Here is a 26,984-nt window from a genome sequence, read left to right on the forward strand (position 1 = left end):
GCTGCTGTGCCCCTTTTAGAGTATCATTTAATTCATATTAATTATCCTCATTCTTCCTTGTAATATCGATCACTTCACATACCTCTGTAATAAGGTGTCAGCAACATTGGTTGACACATTGCATCAGCTGTCTATTTACTTGAAATCTATCAGTACCTTCCTCATGGTCCCAAAGTTCAGGTCTGCTGCAAGTTTGGAAATTATTCACTGTCCATCCTATTATAGATCATTTGTTTGTTTCAGGAAAATGTAACGGTCCTGATCCCCAAGATCCCCACTATATACCTTCCTGCAATCCAACAAACAATTGTTGATCTCGACTCTCTGTTCCCTGTCATTCAACTTTGTATCCATCCTATCACCATCCTTTTTAATCCATGGGCTTCCATTTTCCGGCAAGACTGTGATGCCTTGTCACATGACATCAACAGGTTTACTCTGGTCATCACTCTCAGTTGCCTCATAACAAACTCAAAAAAACTGATTGTTGCTCATGTTTATTGTTTCTCTAATGGATTGAACAAGTCCCAACAAGGTACAGGTCAGAAAGCTATAATTTCACCATTTTAATGGCCCTGCTGATTTTTGCAAAGGATAAATCTAATTATGCACATAAGGAAGGTGACAGGGTGAATCAAACTCTCAGATATTGTATTTTCCTCACAATGTATACTAAAGTACAGGAATGGGTTGATTTTTCCAGGGAATTTACAACGTCAGTTATTCGAACAATTCTTCCAATTTCAAACCAATTTATAATTAAACATGTTTGAAATACTTACAACCTTTGGTTTTAAAATGCAATGCCAAACTAGTGTCCTCCTCTCCAGAGAATGTTCTGACAGAAACTGTTACGATGTAGGGAGTTGATTCACTGAGATCTGTTCAAGGCAGGTAATGAGGTTCATTAGTGACATGGATTCCATTTTAAAATGGAGACCAGCAGAACATAAACAGCAACAGAAGCAAAGGCAACATGAGTAAACACTTGCTCATTTACACAGTGTGTGTTTAGGTTCTGGCATGTACCAAACTAACCGTGTGGTGGAAACAGATTCAATTGTCTCTTATAAAAGGAATGGAAGGAAGATGGCCAGGGTGAAAGGCTGGGTCAGTTGGTCTTTAGGCCTCGTTGTTCGGGGATTGTGGGCATTGCTGGCTGGGCAGGTATTCATTGCCCATCCCTGAGTACCTTTGAACTGAGTGGCTTACGAAGGCATTTCAGAGGGAAGTTTAGAGTCAACTAGCTTGCTTTGTGTTTGGAGTCATTTGAAGGTCAGATTGGGTAAAGATGAGACATATCCTTTTCTGAAGGACATTAGTGAACCAAATGAGTGTTTGTGACTTTCATAGTGGTTGTATGGTTGTCATTAATTTAATTCCAGATTTAACGCAATTCTGATTTCACAATCTGACATGTTCAAAAAATGCCAACATGGTCATAAAGAGCTGAACAGGTTCTCCTTTACAGTGAGAACTCTGATGATTTCGAAGCTAGCACCTTATAGGACATCAGACAGGCACTGATTGAAATGGGAATGCTGTTTAACATTGTAATGGGGCCATCACTCTCACACCTATCACCAGATGTGTTCAAGCAGCTGATCTTGCTGCAGGTCTCGAGGTAACTGTTCCAGCCCCCCTTTTGTCTTTTTGCTGAACCACACTCTTCCCAAGCCAATGTTCTCAATGGCGCACTAAAATCATCATGGTTACAAATCTTTTTAGAGTTTGAACTTTTATGTACTGAGCATCCTTCTTCTATGCTACCCTGCTTTCCATTCATCTGTTCTCCAAAATTTTTCATCGCCTTCATTTCTGTCCCAAGCTCAGCAGAAAATACAAACAGATTTAAGATTGTCAAGTCTAAAGATCTGTGGGTCTCAATCTCACATTTCATTCCACATTCACAATGTCCCTACCTGTGAGGATCACACTGGTATTCGGAGGGAAAGCAATTATAGTCTTCTTAGGTCTGACAGTACCATAAGGACGATAGCTAATGGAGTAGGAGTCAACCAGGGCAATGTCTGTTGGATGTAGATCCCAGCCAATCACAGCAGTTGATGAGGATATATGGGAAGCCTGTATGTTGCTGAGGTATCTCGATGCTGCCAATAAACAGAGCCTCAGTCAGATTGAGGAAAACATTTAGTTCTGAGAGAGAGAGAGAGAGAGAGAGATGGGGGAGAAAGAGAGAGGGAGAGAGAGAGAGAGGGGATAGAGAGATGGGGCAGAGAGAGAGGAGAGAGAGGGGAGAGAGAGATGGGGCAGAGAGAGAGGAGAGAGAGGGGAGAGAGAGAGAGAGAGCGAGAGAGCGAGAGAGAGAGAGATAGAGATAGAAAGAGAGAGGGGGAGAGAGAGAGAGGGGATAGAGAGATGGGGCAGAGAGAGAGAGGAGAGAGAGAGAGAGAGAGAGAGACAGAGAGAGCGACAGAGAGAGCGAGAGATAGAAAGAGAGGGGGAGAGAGAGAGGGGATAGAGAGATGGGGGAGAGAGAGAGGGAGAGAGAGAGGGGGAGAGAGAGGGGAGAGAGAGGGGGGAGAGAGAGAGGGGAGAGAGAGAGGGGAGAGAGAGAGAGGGCAGAGAGAGAGAGGGGATAGAGAGATGTGGCAGAGAGAGAGAGGAGAGAGAGAGAGAGAGGAAAGAGAGAGAGAGAGAGACAGACGGACAGACAGGGTGGAGAGAGAGAGGGGAGAGAGAGACACACACACAGGGTGGAGAGAGAGAGAGACAACTTTAGACTGATGATAAAATGTGTTGATACATACATGGGAGAGTAGTGACATTAAGTGGCTGGGAGCTGAGTGTCTGGTTTAAGAGGGAGTGACACACAATGGACATGATGTAAGTGGTGTCTGGATCCAACCCTGCAAAACAATACTCATGGTTAGTATAAATACCAGAATACCGTGATAATAATTCACTCAAGTAAACAATTCACTGTTTTTCTCTCAAGCTGTTTTCTCCTATTCAAGGCTCCCACACAATTAACATTAACCATTACCCTGTTTATAGGTCGAGTGACTGGTCCAACATCAGTGCTGTGCTTCTTATAGATATTTTTTAAATATAGAATCCCTACAATGTGGAAACAGGCCAAATGACCCAAGGTGAATTAACATAAACAGCTTTCCACCCAGATTCATCCCCCCTACCCTATCTCTACAACCAGGCATTTCCCATGGCTAATCCTGTTACCTGCACATCCCTGAACACTATGGGACAATTTAGCATGGCCAATCCACCTCTCTTGCACATCTTTGGACTGTGGGAGGAAACCGGAGCACACAGAGGAAACCCACGCAGACATGGGGACAATGTGTAAACTTCACACAGACAGTCATCCGATGGAATTGAAACCATGTCATTGACGCTATAAGGCAGCAGTGCTAAGCACTGAGCCACCGTGCCACCCACAATACTTCCCAGTGTAGCCTGGGAACCACCCACCCACGTTTACTAGAAGGTGACTGGCCGACACTGCAGGTTATTTTTCTGGATGGCACAGGGATGTTAGAACCAGTTATTGAACATTCTGCTTTAACATGGGGTAGGGATCAGGGCAGGGTGTGTTGCTCAAGAATACAAAAGCTACCAATCTCAGCTTCTGTTTTTAAAATGATCAGTCAGTCTTTTTCTCCGCAATCAGTTTTTCTGATTTACAGCAATGACCTGCTTTGTGTTGGGTCTCCCGCACTTTCAGCCACATTGGAAAACAATGTCTAACCCTTGACCTCTCTTCCTCTGCGGGTAAATTTCAATATCAGGTCACCTCCCTTACTGGGCAAAATGATTCAGTCACACTTCAATAACTGGTCCTAGGGCCTTTACACGTGTTTGAGCCATGATACCAAATCCTCCACAGTTGGAGCAGGATCCATGGATGGACTTTCCTCCCTTTCACTTGGGGCCAGTGGGGCTGATTCCAGGATTTGTCAGCAGCAAAGACTTCCATCTCTATGACCCCTTCCATCGCTCCAGCACATCCCAATGATGCACTGCTCAAGTGGATTCACAGTCACAGCGAAGGAGCTGAGGCAATCAAGGAACACACAGCGAGGATACAGAAACAGCAATGAGGTATTGATCAGATAACCTGCTGTGGTGGGGTTTATTTTCTTAGGTGACAGCTCTCTGGGAGACTAAAGTAATGCTGCTAGAATTTATTAGGACATTGGCAAGAAGTCTTAATTTACAACTGAAATGATCCACAAGGGCTCTTCACACTGGTGTAACACTCCTGTTCGCTTCCAGCAAACTCAATATAATCATCTGACTAACATCATTACACCATCATTATGCATGCTCTGATGTCAATCCCATTGACATCCTCTACCTCAACATCTCCTCACAAAGTGTCACACAGGATCAGTCCTTGAAGTGCTCTGATTAATCTGCCTGTTTTGCTGCTGTTTTTATGCAGAGCTCTTGGAAGTTCTCCTCTCTTCAGTCAGTGTACATTCTTCTCCTGCATGGCTGCCCAGCTTCTAATGTTCTGTTCCTTCTGAGGAATATGCTAGAGTCTCTATTGGTTTCTTGTCGAATGATAGTGTTGCATGAATTTGAACCTGTCCATTTTAGTAGGAAGAATGAAAAACAGTCTTTTTGATTTATTCATTCATGGGGTGTGGGTGGTGCTGGCTGGGCCACATTTGGTCCTTATCCCTTGTTGTCCTTGAGAAGTCGGTGAGCTGCTTCCTTGAACTGCTGTAGTACATCTGCTGTAGGTAGACCCACAATGCCCTTCGGGAGGGAATTCCAGGATTATGTACAAGCAACACTGAAGGAATTGAAGCAATATATTTCCGAGTCACAGTGGCTCAGTGGTTAACACTGCTGCCTCACAGCACCAGGGACCTGGGTTCGATTCCAGCCTCGGGCAACTGTCAGCATGGAGTTTGCACATTCTTCCCGTGTCTGCATGGGTTTCCTCCGGTGCTCCAGTTTCCTCCCACACTCCAAAGGTGTGCAGATTCGGTGAATTGGCCATGCTAAATTGCCGATAGTGTTCAGTGATGTGTAGATTAGGTGCATTAGTCAGGTGTAAATATAGGATAAGAGGTAGGGGAATGGGTCTGGATGGGTTACTCTGCACAGGGTCGATGTGGACTTGTTGGGCCGAAGGGCCTGTTTTGGGATTCTATGAAGTCAAGATGGTGAATGGCTTGGAGAGGAATTTGCAACGTCAATGTTCCCATGTATCTGCTGTCCTTGTCCTTCTTGACGGAAGTGGTTGTAGATTTGGAAGATGCTGTGGAAGGAGCCTTGGTGGATTTCTGTTGTGCATTTTGTAGGTAGTGCACACTGCTACTGCTGAGTATCAGTAGGAGAGAAAGTGGATGTTTGTGTGTGTGTGGTACTAATTAAGTGGGGTACTTAATCCTGGATTGTGTCAAGCTTCGTAAATGCTGTTGGAATGACTGTCATCCGGGCAGGTGCAGAATATTCCTGACTTGCGCCTTGTAGACAACCTTTTGTGGAGTCAGGCGGTGAGTTACACATTGCAGTATTCCGAGCTTCGGACCTGCTCTTATTGAAACAGTATTTATATGGTGAGATCGGCTGAGTTTCTGGTCAAGGTAACTCCCCAGGATGTTGATACTGGGGAAATTCAGTAATGGTAACGTCACTGAATTTCATAGGGCTGTGGTTAGATTGTCCCTTATTGGAGATGAACAGTGCCTGGCGTTTCTGTAGTGTGAATGTTACTTTCTGCTTTTCAGCCCAGGGCTGAGACTGGATGTTGTCCAGATATTGCTGCATTTGGACATACTGTTTCAGTATGTGAGGAGTCGCAAACAGTGCTGAACATTGTGCAATCATCTGTGAACATCCCAACATCTGGCCTTCTGATGGAGGGAAGGGCATGGATGAAATAGCTGAAGATGGTTGGGCCTCAGACATTTCCCTGAGGAACCCCTGCAGAGATATCCTGGAGCGGAGATGACTGAACTCTGGTAACTGACTGGGTTGGTTTTGTCCTGCTTTTTTTTTTGGTGTACAGTTGTTAAGAAAGCTTACGGTATTTTGGCTTTCATTAACAGGGGGATCGTGTTTAAGAGCTGCAAGGTTTTGCAACAGCTCTACAATTCCCTGTTGAGACCACACTTGGAATATTGTCTCCAGTTCTGGTCATCCTACGATAGGAAAGATACAGAGGCTTTGGAGAGGGTGCAAAGAAGGTTTACCAGGATGCGGCCTGGACTGGAGAGCTTGTCTTATGAAGAAAGGTTGACTAAGCTTGGACTTTTCTCTCTGGAGAGAACGAGGAAGAGATCGAGGGAGACAAGGTAATGAGAGGCATGGATAGAGTCAATAGCCAGAGACTTTTCCCCAGGGCAGGATTGACTGGGATGAGGTGTCATAATTTTAAGATATTAGTAGGAAGGTATAGAGAAGGCGTCAGAGGTAGGTTTTTTGTGCAGAGCGTTGTGAATGCATGGAATACGTTGCCAGCTGGCGCGATGGAAGTAGAGTCATGAGGGACATTTCAGTGCCTGCTGGACATGCACATGGATAGCAGTGATTTGAGGGGTGTGTCGGTAAGGTTACTTTATTTTACATTAGGATTAATCCTCGGCACAACATCGTAGGTTGAAGGGCCTGTTCTGTGCTGTACATTTCTATGTTCTATGTGCTAACATATCTGGTCATTTTTTTTACTCTGTTGGGAGAAGTAGCTGCCAGTGTTGTAACTATACTGAAGGAGCTTAACTGTGGAGTAGCAAGCTCTAGAACACAGGTCTGCAGTACTATTGTTGAAATGTGGTCAGGCCTGTAGCCATTGTAGTATCCAATGCCTCAACCCATTTTTTGATATCACATGGAGTGAATTGAATTGGCTGAAGATTTCCATATGTGATGCTGAAACCTCTGCAGGAGGCTAAAATGGAACATCCACTCAGCACATTTTTTGAGTATCATTGCAAATGCTTCAGCTTTATCTTTTGCAATGATGAGTTGGGCTCTACCATCATGGATGGCACGGTGACTCAGTGGTTAGCACAGCTACCTCACAGTACCAGGGACCGGGGATCGATCCTAGTCTTGGGTGATGGTGTAAACTTCATACAGATCATTTCCCTGCGTCTGCATGGGTTTTCTCTGGGAGCTCTGGCTTCCTCACAAAGTCCACAGATGTGCAAGTTAAGTGGATTGGCTATGCTAAACTGGCCATAGTGTCCAGAGATACGAAGAATAGGATTGGCCATGGTAAATATGGGGTTACGGGGATAGGGGAGCAGGATGAGTCTAGGTGAGATGATTTTCAGAGGGTCGATGTAGACTTGATGGGCCAAATGGCCTCTTTCTGCACTGTAGGGATTCTATGATCATTGATGATGGAGACAGTTACAGAGCCTCCTCCTCCAGCGAGCTGTTTAATTTTTCACCACCAATCACAACTGGATGTTGCTTGGATGGATCTGTTGTTTGTGGAATTGCTCTGCTCTCTATCACTTGCAGTTTCTGCTGTTAGGCACCTGAGCAGTATTGTGTTGGAGCTTCACCAGGTTGACATCTCACTTTTCGCTATGTCTGGAACTGCTCCGAGCATGCCCTCCTACACTGTTCATTCGATGAGGGTTGATCCCCTGGCAAGATGGTAATGGTAGAGAGGGGGATATGCTGTCCCATAAGTTTGGAGATTATGCTGGCATATAATTCTGCTACTGTTGATGGCTAACAGTCCCTCATGAATACCAAAGTCATGAGTTACTAGATCTGTTTGTTAGATCCACTTAGTGATGCAATAGTGCCACACAACAGGAAGGGAGGACACAATGTGAAGATGATACGTGGTAACCAGCAGGAGGTTTCCTTGGCAATGTTTGACCTGAAGCCTTGAGATGTCATTAGGCCTGGAGTCAATGTCATGGACACCGAGAGTAGCTCCCTCATGACTGTACACCATAATGTGGGCACCACTGATGGGCCTGTCATAGAGTCATAGAGATGTACAGCATGGAAACAGACCCTTCGGTCCAACCTGTCCATGCCGACCAGATATCCCAACCCAATCTAGTCCCACCTTCCAGCACCCGGCCCATATCCTTCCAAACCCTTCCTATTCATATACCCATCCAAATGCCTCTTAAATGTTGTAATTGTACCACCTCCACCACATCCTCTGGCAGCTCATTCCATACACGACCCTCTTTCCCTCATAGCCCTACACATGGATGAAAAAAGCCACCATTTCGAATGGGACAACACATCCATCCTGGGACATGCTCAGCAAAGGCATGCCAGAGAATTCCTAGAGGCCTGGTACTCCAATCACAACGCCATAAACAAACACATAGGTCTAGATACCATCTATCAACCCCTCAGAAAACGAACAGGAAATGACATCACCACAAACCCCAGGAACCTCATCCAGGAGAAAGATATAAATAGAAAGCAGGAGACAACAGCTTTGCTTCGCTTCACTTGGAGGTCGCCACTGATGATGTTACCTAGCCAGGTATTCCTTTAAACAGTGTGCAATTAGGTTACTCCTTAAACTGTAGTATTTACAGAACATGATTAGATTGTCAAGACAGAAAGATACCCCACACCCCAACATCTAATTTCTCAAATCTCAGCAGAACAAGGTAACCCTTTAACATCTCTACACAACTGAGTAGTTTGTGAGACCATTTCAAAGGGACTTTAGGAGCCAACCATGTGTGTATCGAGTGACATGCATGCATGAGGATGGCAAATTTCCATTCAACAATCCACAATAGTCATCTTTAGACTTCTAATTCCAGATTTTTGTTGAATTCAACTTCTACCATCTGTCTTGGTTGGATTTGAACCTGTGTCCTCAAAACATAATCTTGGTCTCCAGATTCCTAACACTAACGTTACTATGACGATACCAATGTCCTGCTGTCTAAATGGTGAGAGACTGCAGAGCTCTCAGATGTGGACAGATCTCCAGATCTTTGTGAATAAATCACAAGTGATTGGTATGCAGGTACAGCAAGTAAATAGGAAAGCTGTTAATATCTACACTCAATCATTTACTGGGAAGTGAACTGAATCCAAAAGTAGGAATGCTATACTTCAGTTTTAGGGGACATTGGTGAAACCACATCTGGGAGTACTTTATAATTCCTTATTGAAGGAAGAGTGTAAATATATAGGAGGAGGTTCAGAGAAGGTTTACAAGAACAATACCTGGAATGAGCAGATTGCCTTTTCAGAAACGGTTGGACAGGCTAGCCTTGTATTTGCTGGAGTTTAAAAGATTACGGTAATTTAATTGAAACTTATAAAATCCCGAGGGGTCATGACATTATGCATGTGGAAACAATGGCTGCTCTTGTTGGAGAATCTAGAGTGAAAAGTGACTATTTCTAATAAACGCTTGCCCATTTAAAGTAGCGATAAGGAGCTATGTTTTCTCACTACAATGTGGTTTGGTTTCCCAAATTAATGTAGCTGGAGTCCAGGGAACTCTCTGCAAGATCACTATATTTATAGCTTGATCTACCCATAGATTCTCTTCACGCTGTATTTAAGATTGCGCTCCTGTCCATGTTTTGTTTTTAAATTTGTTCCCAGGATATGGGCATCACTGGCTAAGCCAGCATTCATTGCCCATCTCTATTTGCCCAAAAGGGCATTTCAGAGTCATCCCCATTCCTGTGGGTCTGGAGTCTCATGGAGGCCAGGCCAGATGAAGATAGGAGATTTCCTTCCTGAAAGGACATCAGTGAACCAGGTGGGTTTTTATGACAAGTGACAATGGTTTCATGGTCATCAGTGAATCCTTTGTTACAGACATTCGGTTTTATTGAATTTGGGTCTCCAGAACATCAGCTGAGGTTCGGCATTAATAGTCTAGCAATAATACCACAAGGCTGTCATTCTGACATTATTACAATAGCATTACACACACTCCTGATGTTAATCTCATTGCTGCTCACTGTATTAGCTGAAGTCTAAGTGTTGGCCAACACATGGAGGAGCTGAATTTCTTCACTGCTTTGTAATAATACATGGGAGCCTTTACAATCAGATGAGGGGTCTGATGGTACCCTGGTCCCATCTGCACTTTGACAGTTCAGTACTGCACTGCAGGGTCAGCCTAGTCTTGATGTTCCTAACTCGGGAGTAGGATTGAATACACAACCTTCTAACTCAGAGCTTGGAATGTTATACTGAGAAACCCCGAGAACACTTGGCTCTGGTTGACCTCTAAACAGATATGACTGTAGAAAGGACCTGGAATCTTCCTGTGCTGTAGAGAACAAGTGACATCACCAGTGACCTTTTAAACCAGTGCTCGACTCTTGTTTTAGGTCACAAATTGTTAACCAGCAGGGAGAAGATTTTATTGAAGGATAAATCGTCTTGGTTGTTGTTGGAAACTAAATTATAAATTGGCTAAAAAGAGATTGAGAAGCAGGAACTCTCTTCTGATTCTCTCCCCTAAGGCGTGGCAGTCAACATGAATTGAGAAAGATTTGCCGGAAACTTGAATTAATAGGTTCAATATTCAAGGGAAATCAATAATTTCACAATGATTTTAAATCAGCTGCTAAATTTCTTATGATAATGTAATGTAAAGCTGTCTTGAATGCACTTTTAATTTAAACTAATTATGACATGCCCAAGGTTAGAGGTCACATGTACCAGACTGTGACCCTTTGATTAAAAATGAATTCAGTTCAATAGAGAACAAGGTCTGGTCAATTTGATTAGATTAGATTAGATTTCTTACAGTGTGGAAACAGGCCCTTCGGCCCAATAAGTCCACACCGACCCGCCGAAGCGAAACCCACCCATACCCCTACATTTACCCCTTATCTAACACTACGGGCAATTTAGCATGGCCAATTCACCTGACCTGCACATCTTTGGACAGTGGGAGGAAACCGGAGCACCCGGAGGAAACCCACGCAGACACGGGGAGAACGTGCAAACTCCACACAGTCAGTCATCTGAGTCGGGAATTGAACCCGGGTCTCTGGTGCTGTGAGGCATCAGTGCTAACCACTGTGCCACCGTGCCGCCCGAATTTGCTGTGAATAAAATGACCTTCAGCCAGACTCTCAGACTGTATTGCAGTATAGTGCCAAGGTGCCCGTTCCCAGATGGAAACGTAGGAACTGTTCCTGCTCCAAGTCTCTCACTCCCACTACATTGATTGAAATCCCAACCTCAACAGCCCTCTGCCATAAATAACTACCTTCTGAGACAAGAAATTCATGCCCATCTCAGTTTTAAATCTGTGACCCCGAATTCTGAGATTATGCCCTCAGGTCCTATACTCTTCCACAAATGGAGAAAGGCTTTTCACATCTACCCTGCCAAGTCCTGTCAGAGTCTTGTCTGCTTCAATAAAGTCTCATTTTTCCATATTCAGACAAGTACATAGTCAACGTCTCCACAGAAGACAGTCCCTCCAGAAAGGTACCAGCCCAGTGAACCTTCTCGGGATCATCTCCAATGTTGTAATATCTTCCCTTAACTAAGGTGAGTGTTCATAGTTTTCCAGCTGTGGTCTGATTAGTGCCCTGAAAACATTAGCAAAACCTTCCTACTGTGTTACTCCATTGCCTTTGAAATAAAGGCCAACATTCCATTGCCTTTTCTATTACCTGCTGAACTTGGAATTGCAGGATTTTGTGATTCATGGACAAGGACTTGCCAATGTGTTGTAGCTTTCTGCAGTCATTCTCCATTCAAACACATGCCAGCTTCTCTTTTTTTTCCTGCCAAAGTGCATAACCTCCCATTTCCCTTTCAGTCCAAAGTAACAGATAATACTCGAGTGCAGCATTGAGAGGGGGACTGGCTTTCAGGTGAAACAATAAACCAAAGACTCAACTCAGTTCTCAGCTCAATAGGAGATTTTACAATCATATATCAAAGGAGGAGCAGGGCAGATCTCCCTGGTCAATAGTTATTTCCTGAACATCAATGAAACAGATGATCAAATCTTTATCTCATTGCTCCTTGTGTTACAACAATCAGCAGCCATACTTCCTGGATTATAAAGGGATGAAACTTTAAAATGAATTATGTTTGGTTAAAACGCACTAGCATTTTCCAAGCTCATCAAAGGCACAAGTTGTTTTTTTTCAAAGTTCTGTGAAGTTTTACAGAACGTCAATGTTTGTCCACAGAGACAAAGGCCAATTGATTTCCCATCTTACCTGTGATCACTGCCTCTGTACTGACTGGGACGAGGCTGACAGTGTGGACAGTGCCGGGGCTCCCAATGCTGTAGTAGCTCAGACTGCAGCCCCTCAGAGCACTCACACTCCCAAGAGGGGCCCAGGAGATCACAGCACTGGTGGTGGAGATGGAGGTCAAACTCAGAGATTCTGGAATCATTTCCAAAAAGAGAAAAAAAATTATTCACAACATGGAAAATATTAAGTATAATCATAGCGGAAAAGGCAATTTGTGCTTATGGTGGAAAAGAAATTGTTGTTTCTAAGATTACACTTTAATGAAAATGAAAATGAAAATGAAAACTCCCTTTCATTCATCCCTTTCTATCGGGTTTGAGCTCACTGCTAATCAAAGATCACTTCATATAGTCATAGAGCATGGAAACTGACCCTTCGATCCAAACCAGTCCATGCCAATCATGATCCCAAACTAAACTAGTTCCACCTGTCTGGGCTTAGCCTATATCTGTCCAAACGTGTCTTATTCATGTAGTTATCTAAATGTGCTTTAAAAGAACCAAAAATGAATTAAAATAAAAATCTTAGAGTACTGAAAGATAATAACTGTAAGAAATTGAGAAGCAAAACTGGAATAAACCCAAATCTCAGGAGATGCTGCAAGATCCATGCTCCTCTCAGTTCACCATTAACCTTACATTGTAAATTCAATATCTGAATAATAAGATAAAATTCACCCTTACAGGTCCAGTCTGACCTCCCATTCTAAAGGTGATCTGTGAATCAACAGGGTTCACTAAAGAATGGTTTGGAGATGCTGGTGTTGGAAGGGATGTACAAAGTTAAAATTCACACAACACCAGGTTATAGTCCAACAGGTTTATTTGGAAGCACTAGCTTTCAGAGCGCTGCTCCTTCATCGGGTGGTTCAACCAGCTAATGAAGGAGCAGCCCTCTGAAAGCGAGTGCTTCCAAATAAAACCTGGTACATCCTTACAAATCCAGTCTGACCTCCCATTCCAAAGTGATCTCTGAATCAAAAGGTTCACTAAAGAATGGTTTGGAGATGTTGGTGTTGGACTGGGGTGTACCACGTTAAAAAACACACAACACCAGATTATAGTCCAACAGGCTTATTTGGGAGCACGAGCTTTCAGAGCGCTGCTCCATCATCAGGTGGTTCAACCACCTTACAATACAGCGACTGTTAACCCATCTGTTGCTGACAAGGGTTACAGACCCACAGTTTTGACAGTCTGACTCCAGCACAGTCAGAAAATAAATCAGAGGATGAGGAACATTGCGTGAAGAGCTGCCTTCAGCTCATCCCACTGACAGCTGGATCCTCTTCAGCCTGACCAGTGTAGCTGGGTTCAGAGCTTGCCTGGGGCTGTTCAGCAGCTCAGTCACCATTCACTGGAAAATAACCTGCAGCACATTGCCCACTGCACCTCTCCCCTTCCTGAAGGTCACAGGTGAAAACTGGCTCTGCCTTGCTATGGTTCAGTCAAAGCTGCAGCTGGGCTGAACATTGATAAAATCCAGTCTTCAAAGCTCCCGCTGATGCATAACTCACAAACATCTCTTTGTGCAGCTACATTGAGTTCACCGTTGAACAGCCTAATGCTAATTTCGAGCTGATCGTCCCTTGTTCGAGATCATCCCTCATCTCTGAGCCTCAAGGGAACATCTTTCCCTGGATCCAGTTTCCTCTGCTCAAACCAACTTTATGCAATCTCTGCTCATAATTCACTCCTCTGAAGCCTGGGATCATTCAGGTGAATGTGTTTTTCAAAGGCTATTTAAACTTCCAAAGATGTATTGCCAAAACTGAACAGTGTACACTGGACATACTCTGATTGCAGTTTTAGATAAATATAATATCCCTTCTTTCCTTTTGTTTTCCCTTCATCTTTGAAATGAAGGTTACTATTTATATTTGATATTCTTGAGGCTGTAATTTCTGTACCCGGATAACCCAACTCTCTGTACCCCTCCTCAGTTCCTAGTTTTGCACCAATAACGTTTGTTAACTAACGAAGTGTAACTCCCTTTATGATATGACTCGTTATCAGTGGCTGTGCCCCACCAAGCCATTTATTGCCTTGAGGAAGGTTTGTTTCCCTGTCCTGTAATGGAAAACATTCAGAGCTCAACTTGACACCCTTCCATTCTGCAACCTACAAATGCCTCTTAACCCAAAGCGTAAGAGAAGCTGTCAGTCAAGTCAGCAGGAGGGAGGTGTCTGATTTGTCTTCACGTTTTCTTGATGCTTTCCTCAGTCTGTAGTTTACCAACAGATTGTCCCAATTCTGAAGTTACGAGAGGTAAGTGTACATCCCAGGTTACAGGGCTTCTTGGAAATGCAGCTTCCTGGGATCTTCTAGCTCACAAATCATGTTCCACATAGTTCTCCTTCTTAATTATCCTGGATCAGCTCTGTTTCTAAGATCATTTCCCCAAACCTCGTGCTGAGGATTAGAATTGGTATAAAAAACACTGCTTTATCGAAGAGGGATCCTGCATCACTATGACCTTGTGTGGCAATAATGAGAATTGTTTTCTCTTAATCATTTGCAAAGGTCATCAGTTTCATTTCCTGTCATCTCGTTCCGCAATCAACAATCCAAGCCTCAATATCCCCAAATGAAGTACGGAGGGGCCTTCACGTCAAAGATTTGTGGGACGTTTTCTTCAGTTCCAGAATTCACGTCTCAGCTAATGGTTGAAACAGCATAGACAAGACATCCTTGTGCTTGGTCTCTGATGTTGCTCTTATAAAGCAAACAGAGGACAGCTTTGCACTTGCCTCAATTAACCAGTAGCCCTGAAGACAACTGTCACTGATCTAAATTGTACCATCCCTCACCATTCGGCTTTGAATCAAGTCGTTTCCAAATACTGGCTTAAATTATGACGACTTGTTCGAGAACACACGACTGGTCTTTGTGGAACAAGGAACAAAAGAAGAGAATTGAAAATGCTCACCAGAGTAGGTCCTGAAGGTAAAAGGCTGAGTGGTCACCAGGCCATCAGAGGAGGTGTTTACCTGGATCACAGTGGTACACAGTGACAGGGAGCCCAGACCTGGAATTTCAGTCACATTAGTCACCATGACTACATACAAAATGTCCAAAAAATAACTTCCATTAATACCCCTCTGAGTTTCTCATGTACCTCATTATTAAATGTGTTGCAGTGAAGAATGAATCTACATAGACTTGGAATGTTCAATGTTCCACTCTTTCTCTCTGCTCTCCTGGCCAGATTACACCTTCTCAAATCTGAGTCGATCATAAATTCTACTGTCCACATTGAAACACTCAGCAAATCCCATTCACACATCATCCCTGTGCTGACTGATCAATCAAAATCCCTATCCAGCAACAATTCTGTTTTAAAATGCTTGACATTGTTTTTCAATCTCTCCTTGGCCTTGCCCCTTCTGTATCTCAATCCCTTCCTCCAGCCCACAACTCTCTGAGATATCGCTGCTCCTCTGAATCTGGTCAATTGAGCACTCTCAATATTAATTGCCCAATCAGTGGGAACAAAGTGCCTTCAGCTGTGCAGAGCTCAGCACGGAACACGATCACTGAAACCATCGAAGAGAGATTGAACTACCTACCGGTAAAAACCAAACTGGTGGTGTTTCCAGGTTGGTGAGTTTGTAGCTGGATGATCCCGTTGGTGTGGTTTGTGCAGTTTGTGTTCACTTGGTAGTTGAGAATCTCAGTCCCGGGTATTGGAACGACTGTCCATCTCAATGTGACATTGAATCCTGTGACACTGGCTGTTATAGTTTGCACCATGTTCCTGAGGTCTAGGGAAGGAGTGGAGAGGTGGCAATGAATACATTAGGTAGATGGCAAAGCATGAGCTTGCACAGCTAGAAGCGACATTGACCATGAATGATTAATGTAGAACTGTAGAATAATTAGACCTGATGATTATTTATAGCATTGTAAGAGAAGCTGCTTCCAGAACAATCAGTGTCTCCTTTTATAAAGATTTCCAACACTAATAATAAAATTAACAGTCACCATATGTCTGTTAGCAATCTGAAGATCTGCATATCTATGAAATGTAACATTTTCGTGATATATTGAACAAGTAGACATTTAAAGATTGCAGGATTGTGTTGGGTCCCTAGAGTGACAGGAATCTTTCTAGACTGATCATGTATAATAAGTTCGGAGAGATAGACTCAAGCATCTTGTGCTATTTACATAATGTTGATAAAACCATGAGTAGGCAGTTCAGTGACAGTGAGTGGTCAATTTTTCAAGTGGATTTGAGCCCTTGACCTCCTGATACAGAGCTCAATGACCTCGTGATTGAGCCAAGCTCCCACACCAGGATCCAGGCTCCATGTAAACTCCAGGGTTCAGCCGCAGCTCCATCAGGCTCCAAACACAAACCGGGACAGTATAAAAACTGGCGTCAGTGGAGAGAAATGCATGTGGTGGGACTGCCTTACCGTAACACCTGGGACCTGATCTCCTCCAGCCTGGTTTGCAGCTACATACCAGGGACCCGGCGCTGTCTCTGTAACAAACTGCATTGACGTCACAACTCAGGTTCAGGCACAGACGGGGCACTGCAAAACCAAGGGCACACCGGAATATTAATGTGTTCACACAGTGCAAGGAATGGCCAGGCACTGAATCTGGGCAAGACTTCCCCTGCCCCCTCCCATTACAAACACAAATTCATTTAAGGAAGACTTCACACCATCAAAATTTACAAAGGGGCCAATCCTGACATTTAGCCAATGAGTAAAAACAGAGCATCGTTTCAGCAACATATTATACATGACTCTTCTTTTGCCTACAATAGAAATTGGAAGTTATGTACAATATACAGTCATTAAAAAAAATCATTCAGGTGACGTAGGCTGCTGTGTAACATGAGTGTGTGATTAATGAAATACAACACAAACACAGAAGACTGGCTCCTTACCCCTGTGCTTTTCAGGAACACAATTTCTTACCCATTGACACGGGAATGCAGTGTTGATGTTCCAGAAATATCACACTGCCTACATTTCCAGCAAAGAGAGGGGGAGAACTTCCCAAACACTTTCACTGCATTCCCTCACTGAATCATTGATTGTCCTGCACAGGAGGGAACAACTCAGTCAATTTGTTTGTCTAATCCTGAGGTATTCTGGGTCTGTCCCTCAAGTGTTCACTCAACATTCAGGGGACAATATTTGACTGATAATTATGCGCAATGTTCTTGATATGGCATGCAAATATGATGGAGAAATTGGAACTAAATTATAAAATAAGACAACACAAAGCCCCAATTCTCAGTTTATCTTTGCTAAGAGTTGGACAGGGATCAATGACATGAGAGAAGAATTAAACAAAACTCACCCATTTCATAGTAAATTTTGAATCTTGTGTTTGGTACATTGGGGCCAGAGTGGAAATGGACCCAGGAGTCTGTGCAATCAGAGAGGTGAAAGGTCGTGATGTTCAAGTTTTTCTCGTTCAGTGTGAACTGTTTCTGTCGATCGGGATCTGTTCCACATCCAAAGGAGATGTAATCCTCCAGGGACACCACAGAGAGTGACTCCACCCGGAATCGGATTCCTGTGTGGAACAACAATACAGAGACTCTTTAGATTAGATTCCCTATTGTGTGGAAACAGGCCCTTCGGCCCAACCAGTCCACATCGACCCTCCAAAGAGTAACCCAACCAGACCCATTTCTCCTTTGATTAATGTACCTAACATTGTGGGCAATTTAGAATGGCCAATTCACCTAACCTGCACATTTTTGGACTGTGGGAGGAAACTAGAGCACCCGGAAGAAACTCACGCAGACACATGGAGAATGTGCAAACTCCACACAGACAGCTGGAATCGAACCTGGGACCCTGATGCTGTGAGGCAGCAGTGCTAACCACTGAGCCACCGTGCCACCCTTGAGCCACCGTTAGTGGAGCAACATTTCTGTGCAAAGACCGTGGTGTCCACCTCTTCACAGTTGGGCAAGAACATTGTGCACACTCGTGATCCCCTCCCACTGCTGCATACATATTTGGTTCAGTATTAGCTATTGTACCTCCCAGTCAGAAGGCAGTGGATTCCCATTCCATTCAGGAACAACCAATAATCTAGAGTGCAGGGTGGTGAAGGTGATAATGGGGAGGTTTGAGCTTTGCAAAATCACCTCGTCATGTGTAATTAATCACAGTGATTGCAAAGTGATGATCAAAGCTCTGTCTCTTGTGGATCTATCTGCCCCAAACTGACAGGAACTGCAACCATGTTCCCATCATGTGAATACTCTCACATTGGCTGAGATAACACCAAGAGCCCAGCAACCTAGAGTGATGGTGTGAGCTATGGCGAACCTCAACATTGCCTCAGGTTTCACTGACAGTGGGCAGTGTCACTCCCGAGATATGGTGTCAGCGTGAGGCACGTAGAATGAGTGGTTGTATTTTCGGGCTAAAAGCTAACTGTCTGAAAACAGAGATGAAGAGGAAATACTTCTCCTGGAGGGTTGGGAATCTGTGGGATTCACTACCCCAGAGTGCAGTGGGTGCTGGGACACAGAATAAATTTAAGACAGAGATAGATAGATTCTTATTAGACTTTTGTTAGTAAGCGATTAAAGGATTGTGGAGAGTGGGCAGCAAAGTAGACTTGAGACGAGATGTGATGAGCCATGGTTGTATATTCAATGGAAGAGCAAGCTCAAGGGGCCTACCCCTAGTTCCTATATTCTTATGCCTATTCATAGCAAGGAAAAACAGGGAATGGATAGAGCAGTTTCTGAAGAAGAGGAGAATTGTGGGTTGCTACTGCCATTAATCATTCACATCTCAGATAGAGCACTGAGGGGCTGCAGTAAGATGTTAAATGTTCAGAGGTCCCAGAGTAGCATTCATGTGGGACTGACAACCTCAGGCTGGAGAGAGAACCAGCTCACACAGTCACTCCCGAGGGTCTACTCTCTGATCAGTGAATGGTGCAGCAGCTCAATGTATCTTCTCTCACCTTTAGGAATGGAGTTGCCATTTACCTGTGTACCGCTGAGTGGCGTTAGACAACTGGGCCATGTTGAAGAACCAGTACATGTCTGCGCTGTTCTGGTACAGACTCGGGAAGTTATTGGACGTGATAAAGCCTGATACACAGGGGCAGGGATGCCCTGATACAGCCGGCTGGTTCGCTGTTCCCGGGATAATTTCTGGTGGGCAAAAACAACCTAGAAACAGAGAAGGAAAACATGAAGTACCTTAGACAAGTTTGGCTCTTTGTTAATGCCATAGTTGTTCACTCTGATATTTTACAATTCAGCAATTCAGTGACTCCCCAGCAGCTGCATAACAAACACACACAAGAAATCGAAATGTAGACTGCAGTACACCTGGTTTAATCCATAAAACCAACACTTTTCAAACCTCGCAGTTCCCTAAACATGATGTGTGGGTGATGCAGGAAACCCTCCTGTCATTTTGCTCAGGAATGTTTACAGCTGCTTCGTGTGACTGGAAAATTTCTAAATCTTTTACTCCAGATGGCCAGCTTTATGTCAATATTTTGTGCCCCTCTTCAGGATTCTGTTCTGGAGGGACATTGTGCTGTATGCATGTACAGCCAGGCTGACATTGTGTGTTTGCTTGGGTTTGTCTTTTCAGTCAGATACTGAGCATGATGTTCAATGCTCTGTGGAGGGTGCTGTCAAAGGCATTTCACCCAGGAAATGATACTCTCTACGGTGAACATATGGGATGCTCTGAAAAACAAGTTTCTTTTTATACGAGTCACAAAGAGGGAACTTGGAAATACAAATACATGGTCCTTATTGGTCCAAGATCAAGCCAAACACACATTAAGTCAGAGAGAGCAATGCAGAGAAGGAAACAAAATGTTTCCATTGTTACTGATGCAGTCTGAAAACGTTTGTTCCACTTTCTGATTTGCTTAAAATTCATGTGTGTGTGAGAGTGAGAGAGTGAGAAAATCTCCAAATGTTGAACATTTCTCTGTTGAATGCGTTTATGGAGGCCACAAAATGCTTCACAGAAAAGGCATCATCTTTGTTCATTATTTAAATCCCCCACTGGATGGGGTGTGAATGGCAGGGAACACATTTAATATCCATCCCTCACTGCCCAGAGGACAGTTAAGAGCCAACCACATTGATGTGGGTCTGGAGTCACATATCATCAAGACGAGGGAAAGGATGGCAGTTTCCTTCCCTCAGGGACATTAATGGACCAGATTGTTTTTTTCCTGACATTTCTTGCTTTCATTCTTGGGATGTGGGCACCACTCAGCAAGGCTAACACTTATTGTGCATCTTGAGCTGTTCTGAAAACATTGTGGTGATCAAGTTTCTTGATAACGGTTTCAATACCACAAGGTAGATAGTTAGGCCATTTCAGAGTCAACATCACTGATGTAGGACTGGAGTCACATCTGGATGTGTTGAACTAAGGACTATCTGTTGATTCTCTACAGGACAGGACTGAACTGGTTGAGACTTTAACCAACTGGTTTTTGTTTAATTCCCAGCTTCTTCAGGTAACTATAAACAGAATAAAAATCCTCAAATGGCTCTGGTAGGAATGAACACTCATTCTCTGATTTACTTGTGAACATTTTGCCCATGGCTCCTCCTGAGTTCGGAGACTAACTTGCTTATTTTCATTCGTCTGCCACTCAGTGACTATCGATCTCTGTCTTTCCACCAGAGCCATCAGCATCACCTGACTGGTCAGCAATAAAGGAGATCTAATGGAGTGAATGATCACACAGAATCTACTGGATTCCCTTTCCTGCCAGGCAGTAAAGGTGAATCTCTAGTCCAGCGAACCCTCATGTTGTGTGGTCAGTCCATCAGTGAGAGAGGAGGCTGGGACCTGTATCCTGCTGCTTACCTTCACAATGTGTCCCATTCCCTCTGTAATAGGGGTTGCACTCACAGCTGTAGGAGCCTTCCGAGTTCAGGCACTCTGCGTTTGGGTCACACTGATTCATTGCTGGATCCGCACACTCATTAACATCTGCAAGCAACATTAAAAAATAAACACCAGTGAATCAGAGAGGGAGAGTGAGTGAAGAGGTGTGAGCACCTACAGTCTATGGTTGTCAGCTCATACAACGACATGGCTTTGCCGGGCTATAATTGAACACATTATGCAGCCAACAACAAGATTCGTTCTTGCTCCTGAGCCATGGCTTTTTGTAGAATCTACAATAAAAACCAGAACACACAACAAACATTGGCCTCTCCGTTACATCGATTAACTCCATCCACATATCCTTTTGTTCCTTGCTAAAAATCACGCAACACGAGGTTATCGTCCAACAGGTGTATTTGGAAGCACTAGCCTTTGGAGCGTCGCTCCTTCATCAGGTGGTTGTGGAGTATAAGATTGTAAGACACAGAATTTATAGCAAAAGTTTACAGTGTGATGCAACTCAAATGATATATGGAAAAAGGCCTGGATGATTTGTTGAGTCTCTCAAATTTTAGAATGACCATGTTGGTTTCAGTTCTTTCATGTGTAAATCCCAGGACTCTTTTTAAAGTTACATTCTCAAGTGAACTTTAATAATAAGTGCCATGTCAGCTCAGAGAATGTGCTGAAGGTGTGAGGTTAAAGTCTGTCTGTGCCTCAATGTTCAGACTGATTCTATTTCTAAAAAAAGGGGATTTGCAGAATCTTACATGGATTCATGCAGTTTTTGAGCAAAATAAAATGTAATTCTGCAAGTACAAATTCACCCAACAAACTTATGTGCGTGTGTGTATATATGCATGAATGTGTGTCGGTGTAAAGGGGTATAAATCTGTGAGATGGTGCACGTTTGGGTGTGTGTAAGAGAGAGAGCTTGTGTGTGAGAGAGGGTCAGTGTGTGTGTATGGGTCTGTAAGAGAGTGTATGTGTCTCCTGCGTGCGTGTGTGAGAGAGACTGGGTAGTGCATTGAGGTCACCTGTCGTGCGACAGGAGTGGAAGGTCCCGGTTCCTGACTGTCTCATTTCTCGGATTGCTTCTTAAAGAGAAACAAATTAACATAAGGAACATAAGGCAAGTTAAAAGAGTTGACTAAGTTTGTCAAAGCGTGTTGTGGGGAGAATTGTCCAAATCATTCATTTAGAACATGAAGAGTATTAACCTAATACTGAGCCCTGTAAAACCCCACCAGCAACAGGCTCACAGTTACAAAAGAACATCTAACATTTTTGTTCAAAAACCCAGCTGGAGGCAGTGACATTTTGAATATTTGGACTGCTTCCATCAGGTTATAATGGAGAATCATATCATTGCCCCTTGAAAAGACTCAACTGGATAGAGCAGTGTGTCCTTAAAACCAGGAATGGTATCAGTGTTTGCTTGAACTATCTTCTGAGATCTTGTAATTTCCTTAACAATTGATCAAAAAGAAAACGCAAACCTGGATGATATATCCATGAAAAGATTGTCAAATTACCTGTACAATGCCTCCCATCTCCAGTGTAACCAGCCTCACACACACATTGGAAAGAGCCGGGGCTGTTGAAACAGGAGGCTGAGCTGTGACAGTCATGGCTTCCACTTTCACATTCATTCACATCTGGGGGTTAGGAAGGAAGGAAGAGTTATTGGAAGCTACTAACATTTGTAACCCTGAAGATTTTTATTTCCACCAAGATGAAGGCATGAACTACTTTCCTCATGCACAACAAACCTGTGAGGGATTACGAGAATAGAGGAGTGTAAAATCACAGAGTGTCCTCTTCAGACAGACAGCGCACCTGCTCTGGCAGATACAAATGGGTAGGTTATGGCAGGAGTTTCTGCAGGTAAGTCAAGAGAGACACAGCAGAAATTCATCCCAAGGAAGAAGATACATATTCAGGGGAGGATGAGGCAACCATAACTGACAAGGGAAGTCAGGGTCAGCATAAATGCAAAAGCATAGAAAATGAAGATGATCAGTGGAAAGCCAGATGATTAGGATGCCTTTAAAAACCACCAGAGGATAACTAATTAAGGATAAGATTAGACAAGATGAACGAGGAGGTCAAGGTCGTGAATAATATAAAAGAAGATGACAAGAGGCTTTCTTTGTTAGATACTTTATAGAGAGGGAAGAGTGGACATTTGGAAGACTGGAAAATGAGGCTGAAGGAGTCATAACTCAGTCCCTGTAACTCAAAGGGTTCAGGCAGTGAACAGTTATGTCTCATAGATCAAGGTGCTTCTGGATATAATCCCCATTCCTGACTCGAAGAGATTCCCAGAGATTGAGGATAAAATTAAAGGGTAATACCTCAAGAATTAACCAGGACAGAATAAAGATGGAAAAGGGAGTATCCATAACTGGGAAGGTTCATTATCATTTACCTGTACAACTCCTTCCATCTCCAGTGTATCCAGCCTCACACACACATTGGAAAGAGCCGGGGCTGTTGAAACAGGAGGCCGAGCTGTGACAGTCGTGGCTTCCACTTTCACATTCATTCACATCTGAGGATCAAACAACAGAAGAGTTCATGGTTTCAAACAAAGCTTTGTCAATCAGAAACGTTCTGCTGTTGCACACTCAGATTCAGGATGGAAAAACCTGTCAATTGGAGAATAATCTCTTATGAAACAGGCACAAGTAAATCAAAAGTGATCCCTATTCTGACAGCTGTGGCCCTGCCATTTTGTGGGTTGGTGCATTGAAATTGCGGGTTATTATTGTTGTATCTTCACTCTTCCCTGACAGAGAATTGTGCACTGCAATAGAATGGTGTACAGGCTGATTGATAGTCTGACAGATCATTTTGTAGCTCTTGCTGCAACAATTCCACTGCATTCCATCACATTTGTGCTTAGGTTCAATCACACCCATGGATGGGAATGCAGGAACTGGGAAAGGGTGGGATTTAAATTTCCACTCCTACTCCTCAGTTCAACACTTGGCAAACATGTCACTTCCGTATTTCTAATGTCCAGTGAGTCGCATTCAATATCGTAGCTTCAACAACAAATGGCAATCAGATGTCTTATTTTGAGGGAATCCTGGACTTCTGCTAGACTTCCTAATTATTCCTTCATTATTCTAGAACTAGCAACATGTCCAAGAGTCCAGTCTGCTGTGGAAGAAGTGTGTTCAGTTCATTCCCCACTGGGTTCACTGATCCCCATCACACACCTGTACAGACAGATCCATTCCAGGTGTAGCTAGTCCCACAGGAGCATCTGAAGCTTCCGTCCTGCTGGATACAGGAGGCATTGGCTCCACACGGATTGCTCAGGCACACGTCAATCACTGCAGCTCAAAACAAAAATTTGAAGTTTTGGGAAAATCAAATTGCATGTTGAAGAACAGCCTCAAATTCTCCCCTGCAAAGTTCATTATTTTTCTTCCCCTTCTCTGTGGAAAGCCACAGTTTGAGAAAGAGGTGGGCGGCACGGTGGCACAGTGGTTAGCACTGCTGCCTCACAGCGCCAGAGACCCGGGTTCAATTCCAGCCTCAGGTGACTGTGTGGAGTTTGCACGTTCTCCTCGTGCCTGCGTGGGTTTCCTCCGGGTGCTCCAGTTTCCTCCCACAGTCCAAAGATGTGCAGGTCAGGTGAATTGGCCATGCTAAATTGCCCGTAGTGTTAGGTAAGGGGTAAATGTAGGGGTATGGGTGGGTTGCGCTTCGGCAGGGCGGTGTGGACTTGTTGGGCCGAAGGGCCTGTTTCCACACTGTAAGTAATCTAATCTAATTATAGGTCCTGGATAGGAAGAGCTAAATTCAATGAGTCTGAGACAACTAGATATGGATATAACAGAGTAGGCTTTTCGCAACTATTTCACAGTGGGGACAGAAACATTGGGTCCTTAATTGCCAAAGGTGAATAACCATAACAGTTTTGGTTGCATATTAATTTATTGCTCAGTTTCCCTGTCTTCAGGACAAACATAAGTTTTTATTTGGTATCATGAATAATGGCTGAAGCGATTGCACAACCATCAGGGTTTATGGAAAATTCTTTATTCCCGAACATTTTAGAATGATCACGAAGAACTACTCAATAACTCAGATGATACGAGTTGATAACAGTTACATGAGAGAAATTAAGAGACCCTCAACTAGATTTGAAGAAACTTCCACCAATTGGGAATTCAAATGAATGTGAGTCGGGGATTAGCGACATTTACTATGCTACTGTTTCAGTATGAGGTACCTGTGCAATTCCTCCCATTTCCAGTGTAGCCAGCCTCACACACACATTGGAAAGAGCCGGGGCTGTTGAAACAGGAGGCTGAGCTGTGACAGTCGTGGCTTCCACCTTCACATTCATTCACATCTGGAGATCAAAAGAAAGGAAAGTTCCATTGTTGCATGTTGAGTTTCGTGAATCGGAAACTTTCTACAGATACAGCATCAGATTTAAGCTTGGCCGTGTGACTCAAATGAGAAAAATCCTCTGCAGAGACTCTGGACAGAATCTTACCCATTCCCTCCATCTGTACATATCCCTCTGCTGTCACTTTATATCTTCTTCAACAGTTGTTTCACGACTAAACTCCCTATTATCAGCAAACCTCAACATTTTATACTCAATCGCCTCGGTTAGGTTGTGAAGATAGATTGTAAGTAAGTCCAGATAATAATCCCTGCACGAAGCACATATTGCAATAAACAGAAGCAGGAGAGTAAGCGGTGTTGTGGTGTTAATGTAACACCAGTTACCTGTACAGTTCCTCCCATCCCCAGTGTAACCAGCCTCACACACACATTGGAAAGAGCCGGGGATGTTGAAACAGGAGGCAGAGCTGTGACAGTCGTGGCTTCCACTTTCACATTCATTCACATCTGAGGGTTAGGAAGGAAGGAAGAGTTATTGGAAGCTGCTAACATTTGTAACCCTAAAGATTTTTATTTCCACCAAGGTGAAGGCGTGAATTATTTTTCTCTTGCACAACAAACCTGTGAGGGATTGCGAGAATAGAGGAGTGTAAAATCACAGAGTGTCCTCTTCAGACAGACAGCACACCTGCTCTGGCAGATACAAATGAGTAGGTTATGGCGGGAGATTCTGTGGGTAACTCAAGAGAGACACAGCAGAACTTCATCCCAAGGAAGAAGAAACATATCCAGGGGAGGATGAGGCAACCAGGGCTGACAAGGGAAGTCAGGGACAGCATAAAAGAATATAAAGTGAAGATAATCAGTGGAAAGCCAGATGATTGGATTGGCTTTAAAAGCCAGCAGAGGATAACTAATAAAGTAATAAGGTTAGAGAAGATGAACGAGGAGGGCAAGGTAGTGAATAATATAAAAGAAGACGACAAGAGGCTTTCTTTGTTAGATACTTAATAGAGAGGGAAGAGTGGACATTTGGAACACTGGAAAATGAGGCTGAAAGAGTCGTAACTCAGTCCCTGTAACTCAATGGGTTCAGTCAGTGAACAGTAATGTCTCATAGATCAAGGTGCTTCTGGATATGATCCCCATTCCAGACTGGAAGAGATTTCCAGAGATTGAGGATAAAATTAAAGGGTAATACCTAAAGAATTAACCAGGACAGAATGAAGATGGAAACAGGAATAGGAAGGTTCATTATCATTTACCTGTACAGTCCCTCCCATCTCCAGTGTAACCAGCCTCACACACACATCGGAAAGAGCCGGGGCTGTTGAAACAGGAGGCCGAGCTGCGACAGTCGTGGCTTCCACTTTCACATTCATTCACATCTGGGGATCAGAAAAGGAAGAATTCACTGGAGGTTCCCAGCTTTGTGAATCTGAAACTCGTTAAAGATACAGCCCCAGCTTTAAGCTTGGTCACTTGATGCTTGGGAGAAATCTCCTCCGCAGAAACTGTGCAGATTCTTGCCCATTCCTTCCATCTGT

General features: G+C 43.7%; 1 protein-coding gene across 1 annotated transcript in view; it reads right to left on the bottom strand.

The window, feature by feature from the left end:
• LOC122546735 (uncharacterized) overlaps nt 1–26,984 on the bottom strand; it is a 110,974-nt gene that overhangs the window by 39,527 nt on the left and 44,463 nt on the right. Inside the window, exons 18-32 of the mRNA XM_087996934.1 lie at nt 25,822–25,944; nt 25,313–25,435; nt 24,291–24,413; nt 23,495–23,617; nt 22,599–22,721; nt 21,040–21,165; nt 19,176–19,361; nt 17,516–17,734; nt 16,615–16,734; nt 15,763–15,957; nt 15,123–15,221; nt 12,156–12,326; nt 2,772–2,870; nt 1,923–2,111; nt 783–881 (exon numbers count right to left, since the gene is read on the bottom strand). Coding sequence (XP_087853060.1) covers nt 783–881; nt 1,923–2,111; nt 2,772–2,870; nt 12,156–12,326; nt 15,123–15,221; nt 15,763–15,957; nt 16,615–16,734; nt 17,516–17,734; nt 19,176–19,361; nt 21,040–21,165; nt 22,599–22,721; nt 23,495–23,617; nt 24,291–24,413; nt 25,313–25,435; nt 25,822–25,944 — 2,118 coding nt within the window. The remainder of the gene's footprint in view (nt 1–782; nt 882–1,922; nt 2,112–2,771; nt 2,871–12,155; nt 12,327–15,122; nt 15,222–15,762; nt 15,958–16,614; nt 16,735–17,515; nt 17,735–19,175; nt 19,362–21,039; nt 21,166–22,598; nt 22,722–23,494; nt 23,618–24,290; nt 24,414–25,312; nt 25,436–25,821; nt 25,945–26,984) is intronic.

The sequence above is a fragment of the Chiloscyllium plagiosum genome, unplaced genomic scaffold (assembly GCF_037043375.1).
Source record: "Chiloscyllium plagiosum isolate Xiang-an unplaced genomic scaffold, Cpla_swu_hap1 HiC_scaffold_19, whole genome shotgun sequence".
NCBI lineage: Eukaryota > Metazoa > Chordata > Chondrichthyes > Orectolobiformes > Hemiscylliidae > Chiloscyllium > Chiloscyllium plagiosum.